Raw genomic sequence first — 21,493 nt, 5'->3', positions numbered from 1 at the left:
AATTGGTAAGGTAACATTGCAGAATATTCCTGCTCCCTTCTGCTCTTTCTTTGCCAGTTGTTCTGGAATTTTTTCTCCATCATCCCAGCCATTTTCTTTTCCCTCTGCTCCTCTTCTTTTTGGCTCAGGAGAGCATTTTGTGGGTGGATCCTGGGCACTTTGGGGCAGATTTACATCCCTTGGTGATGCAAATGAGACACTGCATCACTGGCGAGCAGCATAAATGAAATTATCTCAGCAAGCTTATTTCCATGGAACAGAATAACACTGGAAATGATAAAGGAGCCAAAGAGGGACAAGGAGAGGTTCTCTGTTAAATCATCAACAAACAAATGCTCACCTGTGCCTTTTGTGGAGTGGCAGCTGTGCACTGCCATGATTGGTCCTTAAGGCAAAACATGTAATCTCTTAAGGGAGACATTGCTGGAGGTGGGGTGAGGTTTGGAAGGGAGATCTTGAGCCTCTTGGATCCAGTGATCCCAGTCATGCACCAGGCCTGGAGCTGCAGTGAGCAGGAGGCAGCACTGTGTTTTGTGCTTGCTAGAAGTCCCAGCCTCTGCGTTTCATCTTCCTTGGGCTGCAGGTAGGATCAGAAAGTGCTGGCAGTACCCTGGTTGGTGGGAGGCATGGGAAGAGTGATTTTTGGGAACATACTGGCTTCAGCAGAGTAGGAGAGAGAGGGATGTGAAGCCAGTGGTGGGAACAGGTGGAGGAGTAGGTCGTGGTTCCAGCTGCCTTGGTCTGGTCCCAGAGAAAACAGATTCCCTTTTATTTTGTATTATTTTTCAGTTGAGTAAAAGGCCAGTTCCCGCATTTTCTAAAACCCCATGCATTTCAGCTGTGCTCCACATGCAGCAATATTGAACATGCACTGCAAAATATCGGTTCTCATCTAGCACATGCCCAAGCAGGGGGGATGACTGGAAATCCTCAGAGAGATTACTCTGATCTCACAAACAGTGGAGCGTGGAATAGAATAACTTTAAATATTAATGCAAATTTAACCTTAACCGTGTCTTTGTTGCTGGTGGGAGGTGCTGCTGTGACACTGCCAACAAGTTGAAATCCTCTCAGACTTTTTAGTCTTATAAAACAGAGATGGAAAGGACAAAGCAGATGCTTTGTGCTGCTCTTGTGCAGACTGGTAGGAGGTCTGTGGCCATGAGGCAGCCAGCCTATCCTGGTGATTCTTTGGATAGTATGACAGATTTGGGGGGGGGGGGGGAGGGGAAGAAAAGAAAACAACAGAGGAAAGCCCACCTTGTAGTGGTTGTTGCTTTTTTTTCCACATTAAAGGAGAAAAAAATAGCTATAGACATTCCAGAGGGAAGATTTTAATTTGTTGGTACAGCATTTTAGGGTTTTCTTTAGGTCCGGGTTTTTGGAGCAGGTAAAACCCTCTGCTGGCAAACATGCTCTGCATAAAAACAGAGCTGGATTCACTTTCCACAGCGGCAGTGCTAGAAGTAAACATACACAGATATTAGGGTGCTTGGAGTTCTCCAAAGACACTTGGCCTTGTAGTGCTGCAATTATGTTGAAAATATTGCTGAATCTGGGAAAAAGTCATCTCTAAATTAGATTTGTTGCTGCAGCCCCACTGCCAGCGATGGGACTTGTGCTGTGTCTGCAGAAGAGAAAGCTAACTTTGGCTTTAGCCTCAGTGCACCTTGGACTGTGATCTGTGATCACTCGGAGACTTTCTGGTTGGTGTTCGTTGATGAAGCAGGACTGCAGTGCTGTGGCCAGGTGTTGGGAAGGGCCAGCCTTTCTGCTCAACACGGATGTATGCTGGTGGGGCTAGTTTTTCCACTCCACCACAGGGCTGGGCCATTCGAGCACAGGTTTTCCCAGCAGTAGAGCAGGGACATGCTCAGGTCTTGGCTGAAGTGCATTGGCAGATCTGCATGTCAAAGTGCACAAGAGCCTGCCTGTGCTGTTGTAACAACAAATCATAGCCCTTGTGTATCCATGTGAATTTCATGAGACTGAGAAACATTTTTTCCCCCATGTACTCTAACTGTGCTAGAAATCCAACCAGGTATGCAGTTATGTGGAAGTATTATGCAACGAGTGCTACAGAAAAGCACAGCATGCTCTGTTTTGCAGCAGTTGAGAGGCTTTTCCAAAGCACTTAGCAGCAGAGCTGGTACAGCCATGGCTGTATGATTTCTGCATCTCTTTTGTATGCAACAACCTGAGTTGGCCACTGTGAATATGCCTTATGATCCTTTTTGTCCCAGTTTAAGTAATTTTATGGATTTGCTGATAGAGTTGGTTAAAATATAGCCAAACCCCTATTTGTTGGGATATTTCCTCAGCAGTACTGTAATGTCTGTTACCTTTGTGTCTTGCTTGTGTGGAGAAAAGACGGTGATACAGCCCCTATGTCCCTTGAGCTCTGCATGGGCACGTATATGCATGTATTTAGCAATTCTTTTTTCTTGTGTGTTTATCTTCAAGGTTTAATTCAATTGATGGGCTTTAAGCAGCAGGTCTGTAGATTGTGCATTGTAAAGTGGCAATACCTTTCTGATTCAATACAGCCTTTGGGAATGAGACCCTACCCTTGCTGTTGTGAAGGGTGAAGGCAGAGCTGAGTGTGCAGAGCACTGAGAGCTGTCTTTCAAAATGAGACGCTTCAGATTGTTCAGTGAAAAAAGTGGAAAGCCAAAGAAAAACAGAAGGTGACTGCAAGGAGTTTCTTTTCTGTGTTCAACCAAACCAGCCCTGGGGTTTTTAAGCTTGGGGCTCTTAGAGATGCTGGGAAAATAACTTCTCCCTCAACACAGTTATTGTGCTTTTGGGATGAGTGCTGATGACCCTGTTCTGCTTTGACAGGGATGAATCATGTCTGTGCATATGTCATGCTGCAAGAAACGGGAAAGGAAGGAAAGGTCCCCTCATCAATGTCCCTGGTTCCTCCTTTCCCTTCAAAAACAAGCGAGAAACCTGCTACAGGTCTGCTTTGTTTGGACACTTCATCCTGAGTAAAAGCAACACAGTGCAATGCCTCTTCAAAGGACACTGTGTCTCCCGCTATTCATGAGTTGCAAGGGTTAAGGAGATTAGCTGTTTCAGTGGATTAGTAAGGGGCTGTGAGATCTGTTCATCTCAGTGTAGCTAGCTGTCTTGTGAGTGGATGTGTAGAGCATCTAAAAATAATTCAATTATTTGTGCAAAATATCTGTCAGGCTGGTTTCCCTCAGGCAGATGTTCACTCCCATGGCATTGCTCTCACAGTGCAAGGTCCCACCCAAGGAGAGATGGGAACTTCTGATGGATGTAGAGGATCAAGATAGCAGCTCCCCACTCCTCCTTCCCCCCAAACACTATTTCTAAGGGTGGATTTCTCTTTTCCCAAGACCTCAACTGCCCAACTACTATTTGTCCCCTGATGTTGATGGCTGCAGGTGGATGTGCAGCCTGGGCAGGGCCTCCAATGGCAGTCCCTCCTGTGGAGCCTGGTGCTGGCCCTACATCATCAGGGCTCCCTGGAGGACGAGGCAGGTGGGTTGGTGAAGAACCCTGCTTATATGTTCTTGTGTCTCTGCTTGCTGCTGGGGTCATTTGTCTTTGGAAATAAGTGCGCCCAGACACCCAGTATTAGTCTTCCTCACCGCCAGTGCAATAAAAATCAGTGGCCCTGGGCAGTGTGAAATGAACTTCAGAAGCCTTGGCTGTAGATTTTCCACCTGTTTCAATATATGAAAAATAATAAAATTTTTATAGAACCCTAAAGCATCTCTGAGGTATGGGAGAACATTTCAGCATTCTGTGCTGGCGTTACTTCTGCCCACGCATGGCCGCTTGAGCTGGAGGTCCCCGAGGTGGTTGCTCAGGGCTAAAGTCACTCCACGCTGAGGGGAAGGTAGCAGCATGTAGGGAAAGGGCTGGAAAAGCAGGAGCTTGGACTCTTTCCCATTTTTTCCACTGAGCTCCTGAGCGTACTGGCAGGTCACTTACCTCACTGTGTCTCATTTCTGCTGTTTGTAAAATGGGAACACGTTTCACCTCACAGGGCTGTTGCAGAGCTTAATTAAGATTTGCAAAGTGCTTTGGTGCTGTATAAATGCCAGTCACTTTAATTAATAAAATGAAACGGCAGTGCACTCTTGGCTTCTTTGTTTACCTGAGTATGAGTAAGAAGCAGCTAGCAGGGTGATGCACAGTAGGGCTGGTATACCACACAGCTGTGTTTTATAAACGTCCTATTTTCCTGAAAGCATCTTGAGGTGCCTTACTGATCTGCTTTGAACAGGACATGGACTTGGAAATCAGGAATGAGTCAAGCCTTAGTCTTTATAAGTCTTATGAGGAGTGGCTGAAGGAACTGGGATTGTTTAGTCTGGAGGAGGCTCAGGAGAGACCTCATCACTCTCTACAACAACCTGAAAGGAGGTTGTGGTGAGGTGGGAGTCAGCCTCTTCTCCCAGGTAACAGCGATAGGATGAGAGATAATGGCCTTAGGTTGCACCAGAGAGGGATTTAGGTTGGATCATAGGAAGAACAACTTCTCCAAAAGAGTGGTTGGTACTGGAATGGGCTGCCCAGGGAGGTGATGGTGTCACCGTCTCTGGAGGTGTTCAGTAAATGTGTAGATGTGGCACTGAGACGTATGGTTAGTGGGCATGGTGGGGGTGGGCTGACCATGAGGCTAGATGACTTCAGTGGTCTTTTCCAACCTTAATTCTACAGTTCTAAGTCACAAGGACTGCCTGTGGTGCTGGTCAGGAAGGGACTGGTGACTCCCTGATGCAAAGCAACCCAGCTGAGGCTCTGCTGAGGGTAACTCCCAGCTTGCTCCTTCATAGCACGCCTCAGTGGAGTAGGGAAACCTGGGCAGCCCCAGACCCTAAGCTGCGAGATATGAAAACAACCAAAGCATCCTGTGGAAATGGCTTTTCTTTTTCCCTGACTATATACATGGAAATATTTTAGCAGCCGTGTCATCTGCATCTTTACAGAAGAAGCTTATTTCACATTCATGAGAACTAAAAATGTCCAGGAGGGAGAAGCCAACAATAGGATTGTGGAGGGATTCTTTTTGCAGTCTTCCAGATGCTACATGCTCCAGAGACCGCTCTCATCTCTGTCCCTCGCTACCAGGTCCAGGCCTCAGCAGTCCATGTGCCCAGTGTGGCACAAGATAGAGGTGCTTCCTGCTGCAGTGACCCAATGCTGATCTAATGTGAGCAATCCAACAGCTCCTTATTTCTAGCTGCTCTGGTCCCACATCTAAGCATCCATCTCTGAAATAAGGAATCAAAGCATAAGATCTGTGCTCTCTTGAGTTTTCAGTATGTTGGACTCTTTGCTAGAAAATGCATTTTGGCTGTCTCTGTGCTGCTCTGTTGTCCAGGAGACTGAGGGCAGGTTATTCTAGTGGAGCCTTCTTCTCCCAGTGCCTCTCTGCTTCTCAGGCACGAGGTGACCATCAGGACAAAAGACACGCTTTAGTCCTCTCTTTCTCACAGTGCAAAACTTTTTTGTCACTTTCAAATTAGAAGAATCTGTGCAGGAGGAGACGTGGTTTGATTATCTGTGATCTTTGATTATCTGTGATCACTCCTACAACAGTAGGAGGGAGGAAGACTCTGCAGAACTGCATCCTTCCTCCACCAGTGCATGACCCTGCAGCCAAAGGCACTGCAGGTTGGCACAGCAGCACATCCTCCAATGGAGGAGATGTGTGGGCAAACAGGAGATCTCATGCCTCCCGCTGAGGATGGTGTTTCAGCACGTAGGTATCAGTACTGGTACACTCCGCTAGCATGTATAGCTGTGTGTATCCCCACACCTATCATTTGTAGTATAGAGAAGCACTACCTGTTATCTGGGAGCTGGCACCACAGGGCTGAGTAGGCGTATGTATAGATGACTGCTTTTTTGAGCTTCCAAAGGTGCATACGTGCATCACGTTGGGCTGCTGGTACTTGAACACCACGTACAGCTCTCTCTTTTCCCACCCAACTCTCTAGGCAGGACCATAGGAGTTTGCTGGTGATTTCTCAGTGCTCACCCCTGCACTGGACTATAACTAACCTTTGGTGTCTGATTATCATTCCATGGTTCATGCTTTTGAGCAGAAATCCGTATCATCTTTCTGCCTTGCAGAATGTGAATAACTCAAAGCACAAGCAACAGTGAAGGACTGGGCTGCACACAGGCTCTCATATTGCTTCTTACTCATCCTGGTGTGACTCTGATCTTATATCACAGCTTAATGTGTTGTCCAGAATGTAATGTGTTAGCATAGTAATACCAGAGAGAGTCACAGGACCATATTAAGCTCCCTGCCTCTGACAGATTTGATTTCAGGAGTGAATTTACAGAAGAGAATGGAAATTTAGAGTCTAATTGCTAGTCCAGTATGAATTTCCAAATATAATTGGGTCTTTAAAGAGAGATAGTGCTGGGATCAGGAATATGTTATTTTTTGTTTTATTTAGGCATTTCCACTAAAAGTGCTCATGATATGCTGTTATTTAAATTTAAAAGGGCAATTAGCAGTCACTGCTGGCACTGTTAGCCCTTAAACAGCTTGCTGCTTTTTTCAAGTTTAGATGCCAATGTTGGATTAGTTTCATAGCTTCTTCATACACCAAGGAACAGTTTGTTCATTAATTGTATTGTTTCATTAAACATATACGTACACTAGGGGTCTTGTGTCTCTACCGTGGTTTGCACTAGCTTAAGGCTATCATATTTTAACCCTTTTTAATTAAACCACTACGATTTCTTGCATGGACAGAAGTAAAGAACAGAGTACTTGTTTGGTTGTCCGTGGGCATCACTTTATAACCCAGAAGTAGCACCTGTGATTCTGGTGAATGTTTCTTTGAGTCAATATTATGAGACTCTCCAGTGCATAGTATGAAATATGCTTTCCTGGTGACGTGTCTATCAGTGAGAAGGTGATGGCTGGTATAGGACATGGCTGCTAGCCTGGGAAACCACAGGAGCTTGTCTGGGGGTTTAACTTATTTTAGAGGCATCCAGGCCTTGCAGAAGAAGTTGAGACTCGAGTAAGGCAAAAAGCCGTATCACCATCAGTGATGAGGCAGAGTGCAGCCCGCGTTCTCTCAGAAATTTCCTTTATTTTCTCATGAAGTGCCAGCATCCTCATTAGAGGACCAGTGATGTGTGGTGGCTCAGGTGTGATGGAAATGCAGAAAAGGCCTTATTATTGTATGACAAGCTGGTACCATGTGATGCAAATACAGAGGTGCTGGGCTTGGTACATACTGGGTAGTGCTGCTTGGGCTGAAAAGAGCTGCTAGCTATGGCTAAAGTCATAGCCATCATAAAGGCATGGGACGTGCTCCTGGCTGCAGAACTGACAGAGTCCTGAGGGAGACTCAAAGGATTTGATTAAAAGTGTAGCTAGAATTTTGAGTGTTTAAATGTGTTCAGACCTCTTCAGAGAGTCTGAGACTGGAACTCCGCTTTGAGAGCCCTGGCATTGCTGGTGTAATGATGGACGTGACACACACACACTGTGAAAACAGCACTAGTCTGCTTGGTCTTTTTACCATCCAGAAGTGGAAATGCAAAGATCAGTGAAAAGTTACAAAGCTAAAGAAGCTCCTTTGAAATCTCGGGAGTGGGGTTCAGTTCAGATGCTTGCAACAAAAGCTCAAAGAGAATTTCTTTTTTTTTTTTTTAACTCCCCAGAGCATTAACTGGGAAACCAAAATGAAGAGAAAAAGAAAAAAACAAACAAAAAAATAATACAAACTGCCCCCAAACCACTCACTGTGACTGACTTCAGCTTCTCAGAAATACTTTGTGACCATTCCTGGTGACAATAAGAGGAAGGGCTGCTCACTTCCTCTCTGCTGGTGCTCTGACCCCAAATGAGCAGCATTCCTGGCATGCTGGCTGCATAAGGGGATCTGGCTCCTTGTGGGACCCTTCTCTGTCAAAGGTGGGGTGCCCTGCTTTGCTTGTGAAGTCAAGAGCAGCACAGCCCTGGGAATGGGAGTATTTCCATGATGCAGAAGTTGCTGGGATGCTGACTCACTGTGCATGCCAGAGGCACTGCTCTGCAATCCCGAGCATGGAGGGGGAGGGAAAACAAGCCACTGCAAAGATTGGTGGAGAGATAAGGTCACCTAGTGCCTCCAGCCACCAAATCAAGGGAGCTGGGACTTTCAGAGCATCTTTTCCCCACATGGAGAAGAAAGCAGCAAAAGCCTTTCCATATTACCCACAGAGAGATCGTGGGTTTAGCAACCCTGGCTTCATTCTGATGCATGCTTTTTAACTACCTGTATCAGGAAAGAGACCAATGAATTACTTGATATTTAGCCAGCCTGTCTCAATATGCTGAGTGTTGCACTGAGCGAGATTAGCCCACCATAGTCTGTGCTCAGGCATATGTGAGGTGTGTGGCACAGCATCCTGGCATATCTTTGCTTTGTTAGGCATTGGTGTCCTCCTTTCCAGTAAGAGCCACCTTCAGCTCTAATCCATGCTCAGAATCAATAACACTTTGTTGTGATACTTGTTAATTCTTCCCAGGCTGGAGCCGTAAATGTTGAGGCACTGGGACATCTCTGCCAGGCACAGCCTGTGCCAGGCACTTGAGTGACTTCCCACAGAAGCAAGGGACATCTGCAGACATCACGCCTCCCTCTCTAAATGCAGGGTACCACTCCACAGCTTGCTGTGCCTAACGTACCCTCACAGCAGCCAGTACCTTGGAAAAGGAAAAATACTAAACCCTACTGAGGCCAAACTCTGTGCTGCACACAGAGCCTGCCTTCTGTGTGCAGAGCCCGCGGGGAGGATGAGTGATAACAAAGCACACGTGACAAGCATTAGTCACGTTGCTTAATGAACAGCTAGAAGGCTCTCGGAGACTGCGGACTCGGGGTAGATGAAGGCTGTTCATGTGGATTTTCTGGCCCTGAAGTTAAAGAAACACAGAAGACCTTGTTCTTACAAGATTTCAGGGTAGGTTTTTCTATCAGGGAGTTGCATCTATTCAAGATAACCATGTAAAGGAGCTGAAAATGTAGGGGGTTTGGGAATTCTTCTTTTGCCTTTGAAATCATCCCCCAGGATGGTAACAAGGGATTTCCCTGAGCAGATCCTGTTGACATTTTAACTTGCCCATCATCTTCTTCTCTTTTTCCAGCTTCAGTTCCCGATCTCATTCCCTCCCTGAGGCAATTACAATACCAGAGCTAATTATTTTTAAAAAATACATTACCAAACATCATAGGAAGAGCAGGTGGTAAAAGCCTTTTCAGTGCAGTGGGCACAGATGGTTGGTTAGACCACCCTGCCCAACGTGGTGCTTGTTGCAGCTTACTTATTTTCCTTCCACGCCCTTCTGTAGATCAGTTACAGTGCTCTTTGTGTGGTTTGTGGTGCTCTGCCTGGCATTTTTCATGGCTCCCTTTACATGTTTCAAACCAGTCATCAAAAGGAACTGTGGGAGAGCCCAGTGCCTGGCGCAGACAGACAGGCTTGGGTTCTTTGTCAGCCCAGTGGGTCAAAAATAGTCTCAGGGAACTCTGCGAGGCTTGCATGGGAAAAGAAAGAGCAGGGCAGGTCACTGCTTGAAAAGTGACAGATGCTTTACTGTTGTGACAGCAGCCCTTCTGCTGACCACACAGGAATGCTCTGCAGGCCACTGGTGCCCCACAGACCATGGTCTAAGAACTGCTGTCTGCCATATGGGTTTTTAATTACTTACCCCTTGTGTTCTTTCAATCACTGAAATATTTAACATCCTCTTACCACTCCATGTTGGCTGTTCTAGTTCAAGATCCCAGGAGTGAATGATTTGACTTTTCTCTCGGTGATTTTCAGACTTCATAATGAGTAGGTCATATTTTCCTTTCAGAACAGAGGGATAGGAAGTCATTTTCCTTAATCTGCTGGTGAAAGTCCAGCCGGTTGTTTAATCTGTCTCAGAACAGGGGCCACCAATCCTCTTTCCTCTGTGGACATGTCATTGAATCAGGTGAGCAGGGGGCAGGCACTCACTGTGTTTATCCAGAGAGACAGAATAAGAAGGCACAGCAACATTTAAGACAGAAGGAACTGTGTACCAACGTGCTGATTAAATGCATGCAGGTCAGTGAAAATAAGTTCTCTGCCTGAAATGTTACTGCTATAATCAGCTTGAACCTTGTAGGCTGTTGCATGAGTCCCAGACACAACAACAGCTCACGCACACTGATTGTATCAGTATTCTTGCGGTCTTCCCATCACATGCTGCCATCACTGTTTTTTGTGCTCTTTAGGGAATGCTTATTCCTTTGTAAAGTCGCACATCAAGACGCTCATTTCTAGAGTGCTTGACATCTTTGCATCCAGCTTATTCACAAGTTTCACAGAACTGTGGAATCACAGAATAGTCTGAGTTGGAAGGAACCTTAAACAGCATCTAATTCCAAGCCCTCTACCATGGGAAGGAACACTTACTAGACCAGGTTGCTCAGAGCCCCATCCAACATGGTCTTGAACACCCTGGGCATCCACAACTTCTTTGGGCAGCCTGTGCCAGCACCTCATCACCCACTGAGTAAAGAATTTATTCCTAAATTATAATCCAAACCCCTCTTTTAGTTTGAAGCTATAATCCCTTGTCCTATCATTATGCTCCCTTATAAAGAATCCCTCTCCAGCTTTCTTGCAGGCTTCCTTTTGGTGCTGGTAAGAGTGGCTGAGGTTGGCAGGGACCTCTAAAGTCATCTGGTTCAGTCCATACTTGAATCAGGCCACTCAAGAGCAGAGTTCCCAGTACTGTGTCCAGGTGGTTTCTGAATATAGACATTGACAAGATTCTCCCCAAGTCTTCTTCAGAATGAAGATCTCAGCAGTCTCCTGATACAGCCTGGGACACTGCTAGCCATTAGTTAAGACTGTGTGTTAATTAGGCCTGAGCTCCCTTTCTTTGCTTTTCTCCAAGTCAGCCTAGGCCTTTTTCTAGGAATCCATGTATTTATCCACCCTCCACATAGCCACATGCCTCCTGAGCTTTTTCTCTTCCCTTGCTTTTTCCTTTTCTATTGCACTGGGGTGTCAAAAGGATAAACCTCCTATTTTACTCTTCTAGTTCTTGGTGTCTGTGTTGTGACAATAGCTTGTAAAAGGAGACATGAAATGGTTTTGTTGTGGCTTGGAAAGCAAAGCAGTCCATAATATTTTTTTACTCCGATTTCCAGGTAGCTCTTAGCCCATGAGGGGCTTTGTGCTGCCCTGGCCTTATTGGTAGCAACCTCCCATTTAGCTGCTGATAACCAGCAGGGTAGCTCAGCATCACCCATAGTTAGAGGTGATTGAGCCGCAGATGCAGCCCCCAGCATGCAGACCTGAGAAAATCCTACCTGTATGTAAATCTCAGTGCATATGTTTATTTGTGTCAGGAGCTAAATTAAATAGAAATGGATGGCTTGCCAGGACTATAAAAATGACAGGCCTTCAGAAGAGCCCCATCTATGCAAGAGCATTTGAAATACTGCATATATATTGGAGGGAATTAGAGACAAATGAGAAGATACCAGACAGAGAATAAACTGAGCTTTGCAGCCCATTGTTTTCAGGGATGATGAGAAAAGGGACTGCAGACAAACTTTGTGACAAGCGAGTTAACTGTGAGGAGTGTGGCAGGCTACTCATGCGTATGCAGGAATGGGCACAACTTCACCATGTCAATGTGAGATTATTATTCTTTTCTCTCCTCATTGAGCTAAGTGGACAGGGGTCTATTCTGTGAGTTTGTGCTCAGCTTCTTCAGAAAGCAACCTCAAAGTGAGGGGTGGATTTCTGATATGGGGTGGGAAATGAGCATGGCTCACTTGCAGTAATGTGGGAGACAGAGCAAGTCCTCGAGAATGTCCTCTTCCAAGCTTCAAGCTAATGATCTTCCCTTTGAAGGTTTAGATGGTGCCCCTTTTAACCTAAGCATTTAAAAAACAAAACCCAAAAGAACAAAAGCAGACTTTCCCCTTGCCTCCTAACCCTAAGCTTTAACCGCTGCCATCTGCAAATGTGATGAGAGTCAGGTATTTGCCTAGACTAAATCCTGCTTCCCGTGCAGCCTGTAGGTTTTCTGCTGATGCCCTTTTAGTCTGATATATCCTCCTTTTCCATCGCAGAGGCATTTTTCATTCCTTTCCACAAAACAATATTTAACAGGGCTTTTCCACCTATGTGTGGCTTAATTTTGGATAATAAAGTGAGGCTCAGTTTAGGCATCTGCTCTTAGCTACCTTATGCAGAATGTAGAATTTTATCCAAGACATGCACTGCAAATCTGTCACCTCTGGTACCTCTGGCAGGCTGCTCTCCAGAGATGATCAAGTCTCAGATGAGAGAATCACTTACGCGTGAGATGCAGGCCAGAGGTGCTTGTTAAGCGTGCTTTAACAGAAGCTTTGTCTCTATTTCATTCTCTAAAATCCAGAGTATTAACAAATAAGTAAAAGTGAAGTGTAATGATTTTATTATCCTTCTTTCCTCTCCTGTTGCCTGACCTGAATGTAACAACAGCCTGTTAGGAGGGTGTAATCTACTACAGACTTCTCTTTACAGCCAGCATGCCAGATTGTGTGCGCCTATTCATAAGATAACAAAACCCCTTCACTCTATTTATGGGTGTAGTCTTATTTTAAGAGCTCTTGTAAAGCAAGCCAAATACAAGGCAAAGCTTTGACTCTTCCTCGCCCACATGCTATGGTATTTCTTAAGAGTGATGAAATAGTAGAGATGTATCTGCAAGTGGTCCAAAACCATAGCACATTCTCCAGCTTTGTCTGCTGTAGTGCCTAGTTCTTTGTGGGTAGGTTTGAAGATGCTCTTGCTATATACTTACAGCTCTGATGGACTTGACTATGCTGGGTTTCTTTACAGCAGACAATATGTCCCTGCTGAGAGGTTTTCATTCATTTCTGTTGGAGAGGTACAGTCATGGAGAGCTGTGAACCCGTCTGCTTTGCAGAGTGGGAGTTTGACCAGCAAAATTTATTGACTGTGCATTTGGAGACATCAGACTTTTGCAGCATTCAGATATAACCTTTTTCATCCTTTAGCTACCATCTACAGAAATCCTTGTGTGGGGGAGGGTCTTCTCCCCACATGAAAGCTGGTGGCCAGGAGCTGTGATGTGCCCAAACTGTTGGGTGCTGTGGGTGGGAATGTCAAATGTTGCCTGAACTCCTTCTTGGGCCTCTGTCTCCAACAGCAGAGCGTGAAAGTGTGCAAGGCATTAGGACATGAGGGGGTTCTGAAGAGACCGTGTTGCTAGAAATGGCTGTGGCTGTCCTAATCACAGCATGCTTGTATGCTCTGCTTGCAAGACTCATAATTAGTAACAAGCAGAGATATCTGGGTCTGTAGCTGGGTTTTCTTGACAGACCTGCTGATTGCTGGTTTGTGAGAGCTGGGGGTGCAGTAGGGGTGCTGAAAAGAATCAGGAGCTAAGTCAACCCCAGCCTTTGCTTGGGTTATGTGCCACATGTCCCTGCCTTGGTGTCACACTGTGGATACCCTCCTGCTGGCAGAAAAAGAAGGTCCATGGCAGTTGAGCTTTCCCCTCCTGGCAGTTTCATTACCCTTGCAGCCAACTCCTCCTCTGCCTCAGTGCTGTTGGTCCTGCACTGGTCCTTCTAGGGATCCATGGAACTTGCATAGAAACTAAGGGGAATGGAACCGGTGTTTAGGAAGCCTTCCCAGCTGAGAGCATCCCTAAGGAAAAGATCCTGGGAAGGAAGAGCACACAAAGTGGGCAGGTTGTCTGAAGCCAGGTGTCTGAGCTGCTTGGTGAGGTGGAAACCTGCCAGAATTATGTGCCTCACTGTGAAGCATGAAAATAACCCACGTGCAAAGTCTGTGAGGGTAGCTTTACTGCTAAAAAAGGACTTGCTGCATTTTTACATGTGCGTACAATATATATAGTAAAGCAAGATTTCCAATCTGTCTGGAAATGAGTGCTCAGCAGTGTGGCTGAAGGAGGGCAGGCAGGAGAGGTGATGCTTTGAGGAACATGGTTCTGGGCAACCTGTTCTGGGTATCCCTGCTGGAGCTGGGAACTGGATCAGTTGGCCTCCAGAGTTGCTTCCAACCTCAGCCATTCTGCAACTGAGTGCTCTGCGGCATCTTCACCATTCTCCAGTGTATGGCCTTTGGCTCTGCAATGGAGCCTGCTCTGATGGCTTACATGCTTTCAGTTCCTAAGTGCAATCTGCAGTTTATAAACTCTCTATGTTATTTCCTTGGTAGACTTAAGTGGGCTATTGCTCTTTCAAAGAACTGGGGCACCATTGTATCTTCTGGAAGGAACTAATGCCTACCTGTTGGGACTGCAGCTGGTGTCAGGCCAGGTGAGAACTGAATAGGCATTCAAGAGTATTCTTGAGAGTTTGACCTCTTAATATTATGCTCCATATTTTCGTTCTTTCTAGTTTTTTTCCTCAATATTTTTTTATATCTTGCATTTCCCGGTTGTATGATACTGTGTAGCTATTTAGGTGATTGTAGGCAAGCTATCTCTCTGTATCAGTAACTGGAACCTTACTGCCCTCCATCTTGTTGCAGCAGATGTTTCAGGCTGCATCTCATCTGAGTTGTCTGAAGTCAGAGTGGTAGAAAGCTGGAGGATTTCTAGAAGCTGATGAGGATGCTGGCTTGATTGCTTTCTTACTTTTAAGTAAGAAGTTAATTAGCTATTTATGTTGCTGGAAACTGTGATGGCCTAAGGATATGAGAGTGGCAAAGTCCCTGGGGAGAGAAAATGTGAGCCCAGCTGATTGGTGTGAGTTCCCAGGAAAAGGCAATTTGAGTCAATGCAAACCTTTTTACAGGCCTGAAAAGAAATCCCAATTTTCAAACTGAGTACATATTGGGCACAAATCCCTTACGCTCAGAACTCATACAGAAATATTAGTTGAGCAAGTAAAGCCTATTACTTCTTCTTAAAAACCTTGCTTCTATTTATTTACACATTTCAAGTGTTCTCTCTTCCATAATATTGAAGCATCTTGAAACGTTAATGCATTTGTGCTTCTGATGTACTTTAGAGGTAAAGGAGTGCTTTTTCCCGTTTTACAAGCAGGGAAAATAAGTGGTTTTCTTGGAGCTATAAAGGAGAACGTTGTTAGAGGCAGAACAAGGAGCATATGGGGGCATCTCCTTAAGCCTTCATCTAAGTGAAGATGTGCCCATTGACTGACCTGCCCATTTTCCCCACTTGGAGCTGAGCTCCAGCAGCCCAGGCACCTCCTCTGGTCAAGGGGATGCTGCTGTAGCTCCTCTCTTGCACATTCAGCCCCCTTCCCAGACAAGGGCATGCAGAACATGGCCAGCGTTCTGCATGGGCAATAGCATTTCATGTCCCTAAAATCCCTGAATAGTTTCAGCATCTTAATTTGCACCACTGGCTTTTGTGCCGCATGTTGTTTAATGTGCACCATGTTTCATCCTAGCATAAGGCTCTTTCCATGGGGTGGAGAGATGATTTTCTACTATAGCTTGTGAAATACTTCATGCTGTGTTTCAGTAGGTTTGTAACAGGACACGAGCTTGTTTTAGCAGGAGAGATGTCACCAATGGGAGCTAACATATACAAAATGAGCTTGTGCAGGGATGGGTGCCTCCAGGTGATGACTTCTCATATCAACTGGGGTACATCTCTATGCTGGGCAAGTTTCTCTCAATTGAAGGGCATGTGAACTGAATCAGAAATAGAAAATCGTTTTTTTGTTTTCGACATTCAGAAACATGGGCTTTCTGCCATGTTAGAGGAGCCTACCTGGGGTGCTTTTTGGGGAGTGCTTGATTTTTGGCTGGGATTTTCAATAACAAGCTGCAATTAATTCTGAGAATCTTGTTTTCTGCTTCTAGTGCCAAGTACTTAGATCTGGAGAGAGACTGGGTATTCCCTTTTCCCATGCCTCAGTTTCTCATCCACAAAGTGCAAATGTTAATATTTACCTTTCATTTTCTTTTGAGTTGCTTCAATTTCTTCTGCATCCTTTGACATGAAGTAGTGTTTGAATACAAGGTGGTATATCACTCTATAAATGAAATAAGCAGAAAATCCCCAAAGAAATATGTGTTGTGGAGAAATACCGTGTGTTTCTAATGGAAGCAGGGGCTTTGATTTGTGACCTGATGATCGTTTTCCAGCAATGGGTAGCAGTGAATTGGCTGAGAAGAGGCTAGCTATTTCTGAAGTTCTTTCCATGTTTTGCAGAAATAATCTATGGATCCCTAAACGCCCGTCAGGCAAAGGACAGCCCCTGCTGATGTAATGCATAGAGCTGTGCACATCAAAGTGGGATTTTAGCCAGCACGTATCCATACCCTCATACACGATGTAGGAGGATCAGTATGGAGAACAAGAGGCAATATTCGGTTTTATTCTTATTTGAAAGCCAGGCTTACAACATTTTTTTATCCCAGATTTTCATCAGCTGTCATTGTTGTTTGTTTTTTTTTTTTTTGGGGGGGGGGGGTTGTTTTTTTTTTTTGTTGTTGTTATTGGTTTTTGCTTTATGTTCTTTTTCCTCCCCTGCACTGGCACAGAGGACATCATCCATGAAATGCCAACCAACGCCACTTCCCTCGTGACCTTAGTTGTCCTCAGGGCTCTGGCTCGGCCAGTTCCAGCGCTGTATTTTATGAGCTATGGCAGGAGCCAGACTTTACCGAAAAGGATTTTTGTAGCATTGGTGGCTGAAACAGGCTCTTTGATTTATCTCTATTTTAATATTTCTGCCTGTGGGTGATTGAGTTTAATTAAGGCCGACTAGTAAATATTTATCCTCATGCCAGAAATAGATGCAGGTTTGTCTGTTAAAAATACTACACAGCCTGCCTCCTTGGCTGCAGCTAACTGAACTGAACACTCAAAAATGTTATTAATAACGGCAAGGAAAAAAAACCTGAAGCCTGACTGCCTCAAGCTTTCCCCATGCAGACAAGGAGCATCGTGTCCCCCCCTCCCCAGCAGCCCCTCCATGAAGCTTGTTGCCATGGAAGCCTCATTAAATTTGCATCTTGCCAGGCCTGGGCTGCAGGGGCTGCAGCTGTATTTTTAGCCAGTGGTGGTTGTGTATAATAGGATGGCTGCTCAGAGCCTGGCCAGCAGGTAGCTGACGTGCCTTCCAGTCTGCCTTGGTGTTCACCTGGTGGGAGCAGCATTCTGCTTGGGGCCACTGCCGGCCAAAAGATGTGTCTCTGCTGTGGGGTCAGGCAGCCTTTTGCAGCCCCTGTAGCTGGTAGAGCTGAGTGTGGGGCAGATGCAATGCCCAGGGCTGCTTCTTGGCCAAACATGCCTTTGGGGCCACTGCATGGCTCTGTGTAGTGCTGGCAACTTCCAGTGACAGGGTCTGGTTAGATTAGGCTGCACATAACAAATCTCACTTGACTTGAGCTAAACCTTAGTGCCTTGGGGGGCAGGAAGAAACTCATCTGAGCTCAGCTGAAGAACAGTACTGCACTTCTAGCTGTGAATATTTTGGGAAGAAGGATGCGGCTCAAAGGAAGAAACAGTTAGGTGGTACCACAGATGATCAGTGTGAGCCTAGTCCTGACCAAATCTGTTTTTGAAAGGCTAAATTTGAGCCTATGTCCCTACTCAAGGAACTGCAGTCTGCACTTAGTGTACAAAAGAATTCAACATGTTCCCTCTTGGTCATTCCGACTTGGATTTGTTGATGCTGGAAGGAAAAGGAAGGGAGTAAAAGGGGGTTTTGGTATCTCTCAGCACTGTGAGGATTTCTTGGCTTAAAATGTGTGCCCCTTTCTCTCAGCACTGAATTTCAGCAGTGCTAAATGCTTCATAAATCAGATTTTATCCTGAATTACACCTGGGCAATCTTTCAGTCTTCAGCGGGCTTCACAGATGGCCAGGAGAGCCTTGTTTAGCCTGAGAAGCTGCTCTCATTTGTGCTGAGGCATGAGAAGGGAAGAGACCAGCTTGACTGTAAACCAATAACTTGTCTCTAATAAAAGCCATCTCTATGAGAATTTGATCTAGAGCAGTTGGGCTAAAAATTAAAGCGGAGTCCAATGCTGCTGTCCTTCACAGTCACCCTTTGTCAGGGCAGAGTTATGTTTGATGCTCCCAGGGCTGGTGGGGACTGTTATTATCATTGCTTTTTAAAGAGATGCCAATGCCACTAGGAGTGGAGGCTTTTTCCTTTTTCCACAGATGCACATTTCCAAATTTCTGCTTCTGTGGGAGGCACCAACTGGTAACTAAACATACTGAAATAAGGAGGGGAAAAAAAAAAAAAAGTAAAAGAAAAAGAGATGGTTTCTCATTTGCAGAAAATGGGATGTGCCCTGGATCTCTGAGGGCCTCACACAGCCAGCTTTTACAGCTGCAGGCTGATTCTGCTGTAGGCTGTCTCTAAGGCCTCGATAGGGAGTTATTTTCATGGCTACCTCTGCAGACCCTGCTCAATGTTAAGGCCATGAAAAAGCCAGAGCCTGTGTCTGGCAGGGCCGAGAGGTTCTGCTCTACTGCTGCTGTGCATCCAGGAAGCACAACTCTCCTTCAACCCTGTGTCAGAGTAGGACAAGGTACATCTTGACCAGACAGGCTCATTTTTCCTACTGTAGGTCAGGACTTTGAGCTTGCACAGACTGAGTAGAATGGGAGTGGGCCACTCAAGCTGCTACAGAAAGCCCTCAGTGAACCCTTCTGGCTGTTTCTTTGGTTCCTTTTCTGAACTAGAGCACCCAAGGCAGTGAGCTCACACCAAGGATAGGTGGGGACTATCCTTCTCTTGTGGGCACTCTGTGCCAGTGAGGCTGCAGCAAACAGGTCAGAGGAAGGATGTAGGCTGCAGGGGCAAGGTCCTACCCTGCACTGAGGGGGGCACAGCCAGCACAGGGCTCTCCCCTGTGTGTCATTCTGGCTGTTCCAGACGATTGTTGTGTATAGAGCTGAGCACTTTTGATACCTTCTCTGCTTCATTTCTGCTTCTGGAGAGCAGAGATAAATGCAGCTGGACCATGCAAAGCCATGGGAGAGCCTCAGCCTAATAGAGCGTGTGTTCAGATCTGGTCTATGGCTGATCAGGATCAGCTGCTCGGGGGCCTTGAGCATTTAGAATTGATTTCTCAGCATACATTTTACTATAACACCTCTTGGGGTGACTGAGGAAGCAGAGAGGGAGTGTGATAGCAGGGAGCTGGGAGAGTCAGAAACAGAGTGAGCTGCTGATAAACGCTAACAGACACCCGGGTTCTCAGACAGACCGAGCAGAAGGCTTCCACTCCTGACAGCCTTCCCAACACACAGCAGCATCCTGGTAGGAGTGCTGGCAGTGCAGGGCACTTGTGAACCCAGCTGGAAGAGAGCAGGGGCTGGAGCATGGTGCAGGCACCAATGACATTGCTGTCTGGATGCATCCTCTCTGAAATGGGGGCTGGCTGGTACCTCCTGTCTGGTGGAGCAAACATCAAAATCAGCTCAGAAAACATCAAATGCACCTTTTTATTTGTCTTCAGGAGCTTTTTATCTTGGGGTTTTAAGTTTTAAGAATGGGTGGTATGGTCAGCTTGCAGTTGGACTTGATGATCTTTAAGGTCTTTTCTAACCTGTGTAATTCTACGGCTCTATCGGGGTTTATATTTTTAAGATGAGAGGGCTTGGAAGGCAAAAGCTAATTAGATTACATTGGAGGCACAAGGGATTCCTGGTTAGAGGTCTGTGAGAGGTTTTTGTCCTTCAGAGCTCCAGCTAAAGGCAGTTGTGCCACGTCACCAAACCCCTGGGGACATGTTTGCTGATGCTGAAGTGAAGGGTGCTGTGTTCATCACTGAACTGGGTGAAACACCAGGGTTGGGGGAATTGTTATTTCATTGTTAGGTTATGGTTCTGCTCAGGTTGTGAGAAGTATGGGACACCAGCTTGCAAACCCTAAATTCAGTGGAAGCTTGATGGGATGTGTAACAAAGTGGATGAGGAGTATGGCTGGGGCCATGGTGTGAACTTTCTGTCAAGTGGTAGAAAAAGCAAGAGGAGGCTCCTGCCTGTCAGCCAGGGACTCCAGGAGGAATTCAAGCTGTCTCTGATGTGGGTTGGTCAGATAGATGAGTTTGAGAAAAATGCTTCCCATAAAGCAGGATCCATATGTGAAGGCTGAGCTGGGACAAAGTTTTATGGCAGAAATGACAGTTGTAAAGTGGATGATGGTTGATTAAATGTGGGCTGCAGTCAGTTAGGTTTGGCTGTGCCAGCATGAAGCACTTCTTCCCTTCCCCTGCTGAATGGGGCTGTCCTGTGAGGGGGTTGGCTGAGGGTAGACAGGGAGGGGGCTGGTATCCCAGCTCTGGGTGTGGAAACAGAGTCATCTGCAAAATATGGCAAGGGTTGCAGGGTGTCATATAATCACAGAATGGCCTGAGTTCAAAAGGACCACAACGATCGTCTAGTTTCAACCCCCCTGCTATGTGTGCTTCTGAAACACTCTTGCTCACCGCAAAGACAACTAATGACATTATTTTTGGATGAGGAGTGGTCTTTTTACAGTCTAAAGCTTTAGGTTCTGGAGGCACAAGCTTGTGGCTACAAGCCCAAAATGGGCAGCCTCCTTCTAGGAACCTGTTAACTCCTGGGAGCTAGCAAGTCACCCCATTTTTAGGGTTTTTTTTCAGTGTGTTTTTAACTAGGTAAGAAATGAAATAAAATAAACAACCCCGAAGAATGAAATGGTGTAATTGGGTATCCTCTACTCTATATTCATTGCTATAGAAGAGAAAAAAGAAAACAGTGTGCCTGGCCAAATGCACATTGCCTTGTATAAAGATACACTATATTGGCTCTGTGTAAATGTTTGGATGTTTAACTGTGATGTTGCTGTGGAAATTCGGCGTGATGTCCCTTATCTTGGTCACAAGAAGCCTGTGACCAGAGCCAAAGCATCCAGGATCCGGCTCCAGTTTCTTTTGTTCATATATAATAATTCTATCTGCAGCATGCAGAGCAGGCTCATTGCAGGCTGGCAGCTGAACAATGTTGTTTGCAGCTCATTAATTTCATACAGATTGCTGCCTTGCTGCTCTGTTGAATTGTAGAGCAACTCAAATGGCTGGGCTGAGCACTGCCCTGCTGGGTTGAAAGCATTGTGTGCATGGGGAGGGAGGGAAAGGAGGGCCATACAAGGCTCATGTCCGCAGGTTTCCCTGTGACAGCAGTGGCTTGTGTAGGGATGGAAAGGAGGAGACTTTCTCCTCCCAAGTTCCTGAACGCAGTCACCTGGTCTCTTCCCAGCCTGGAACTGTGTACCTCCATGTTTTTCCCAGTGTCATCTTTGAGGAAGGGCTGTGCTTGTGAACACACAAGTTTTGTCAGCTATACATCACACCTGATATTCGTGCATCTCTATGACCTGTATACCCAGTCAGTGTCTGCTTTGCTCCTCATTGTTTCTCATGTGCTTTGAGCACTGAAAGCTGGAGATGCTGCTAGGTGCTGGAGATCTAGAAGGTGTGAGAGCTGAGATATGAGAGGAACTGG

At 45.9% G+C, this 21,493-nt stretch overlaps 1 protein-coding gene across 7 annotated transcripts in view; it reads left to right on the top strand.

Moving 5' to 3' along the window:
• SLC8A3 (solute carrier family 8 member A3) overlaps positions 1-21,493 on the top strand; it is a 100,607-nt gene that overhangs the window by 48,279 nt on the left and 30,835 nt on the right. Inside the window, exon 1 of one of the 7 annotated variants that reach the window (XM_072337316.1) lies at positions 8,832-8,961. The exons of 5 other annotated variants lie outside the window; for them this stretch is intronic. Coding sequence is in view for 1 of the 2 variants with exons in the window: in XM_072337315.1 (XP_072193416.1) it covers positions 8,885-8,961 (77 nt within the window). In the remaining variant the exon portion in view is untranslated. Of the gene's footprint in view, positions 1-8,831; positions 8,962-21,493 lie in introns of those variants that run through there. One more of the 7 variants, XM_072337315.1, reaches the window with a different exon arrangement.

Source organism: Excalfactoria chinensis, chromosome 5, assembly GCF_039878825.1.
Source record: "Excalfactoria chinensis isolate bCotChi1 chromosome 5, bCotChi1.hap2, whole genome shotgun sequence".
Classification (NCBI taxonomy): Eukaryota; Metazoa; Chordata; class Aves; order Galliformes; family Phasianidae; genus Excalfactoria; species Excalfactoria chinensis.
The sequence above is the reverse complement of the archived record's forward strand: the minus strand, read 5'-3'. Positions and strand labels throughout refer to the sequence as shown.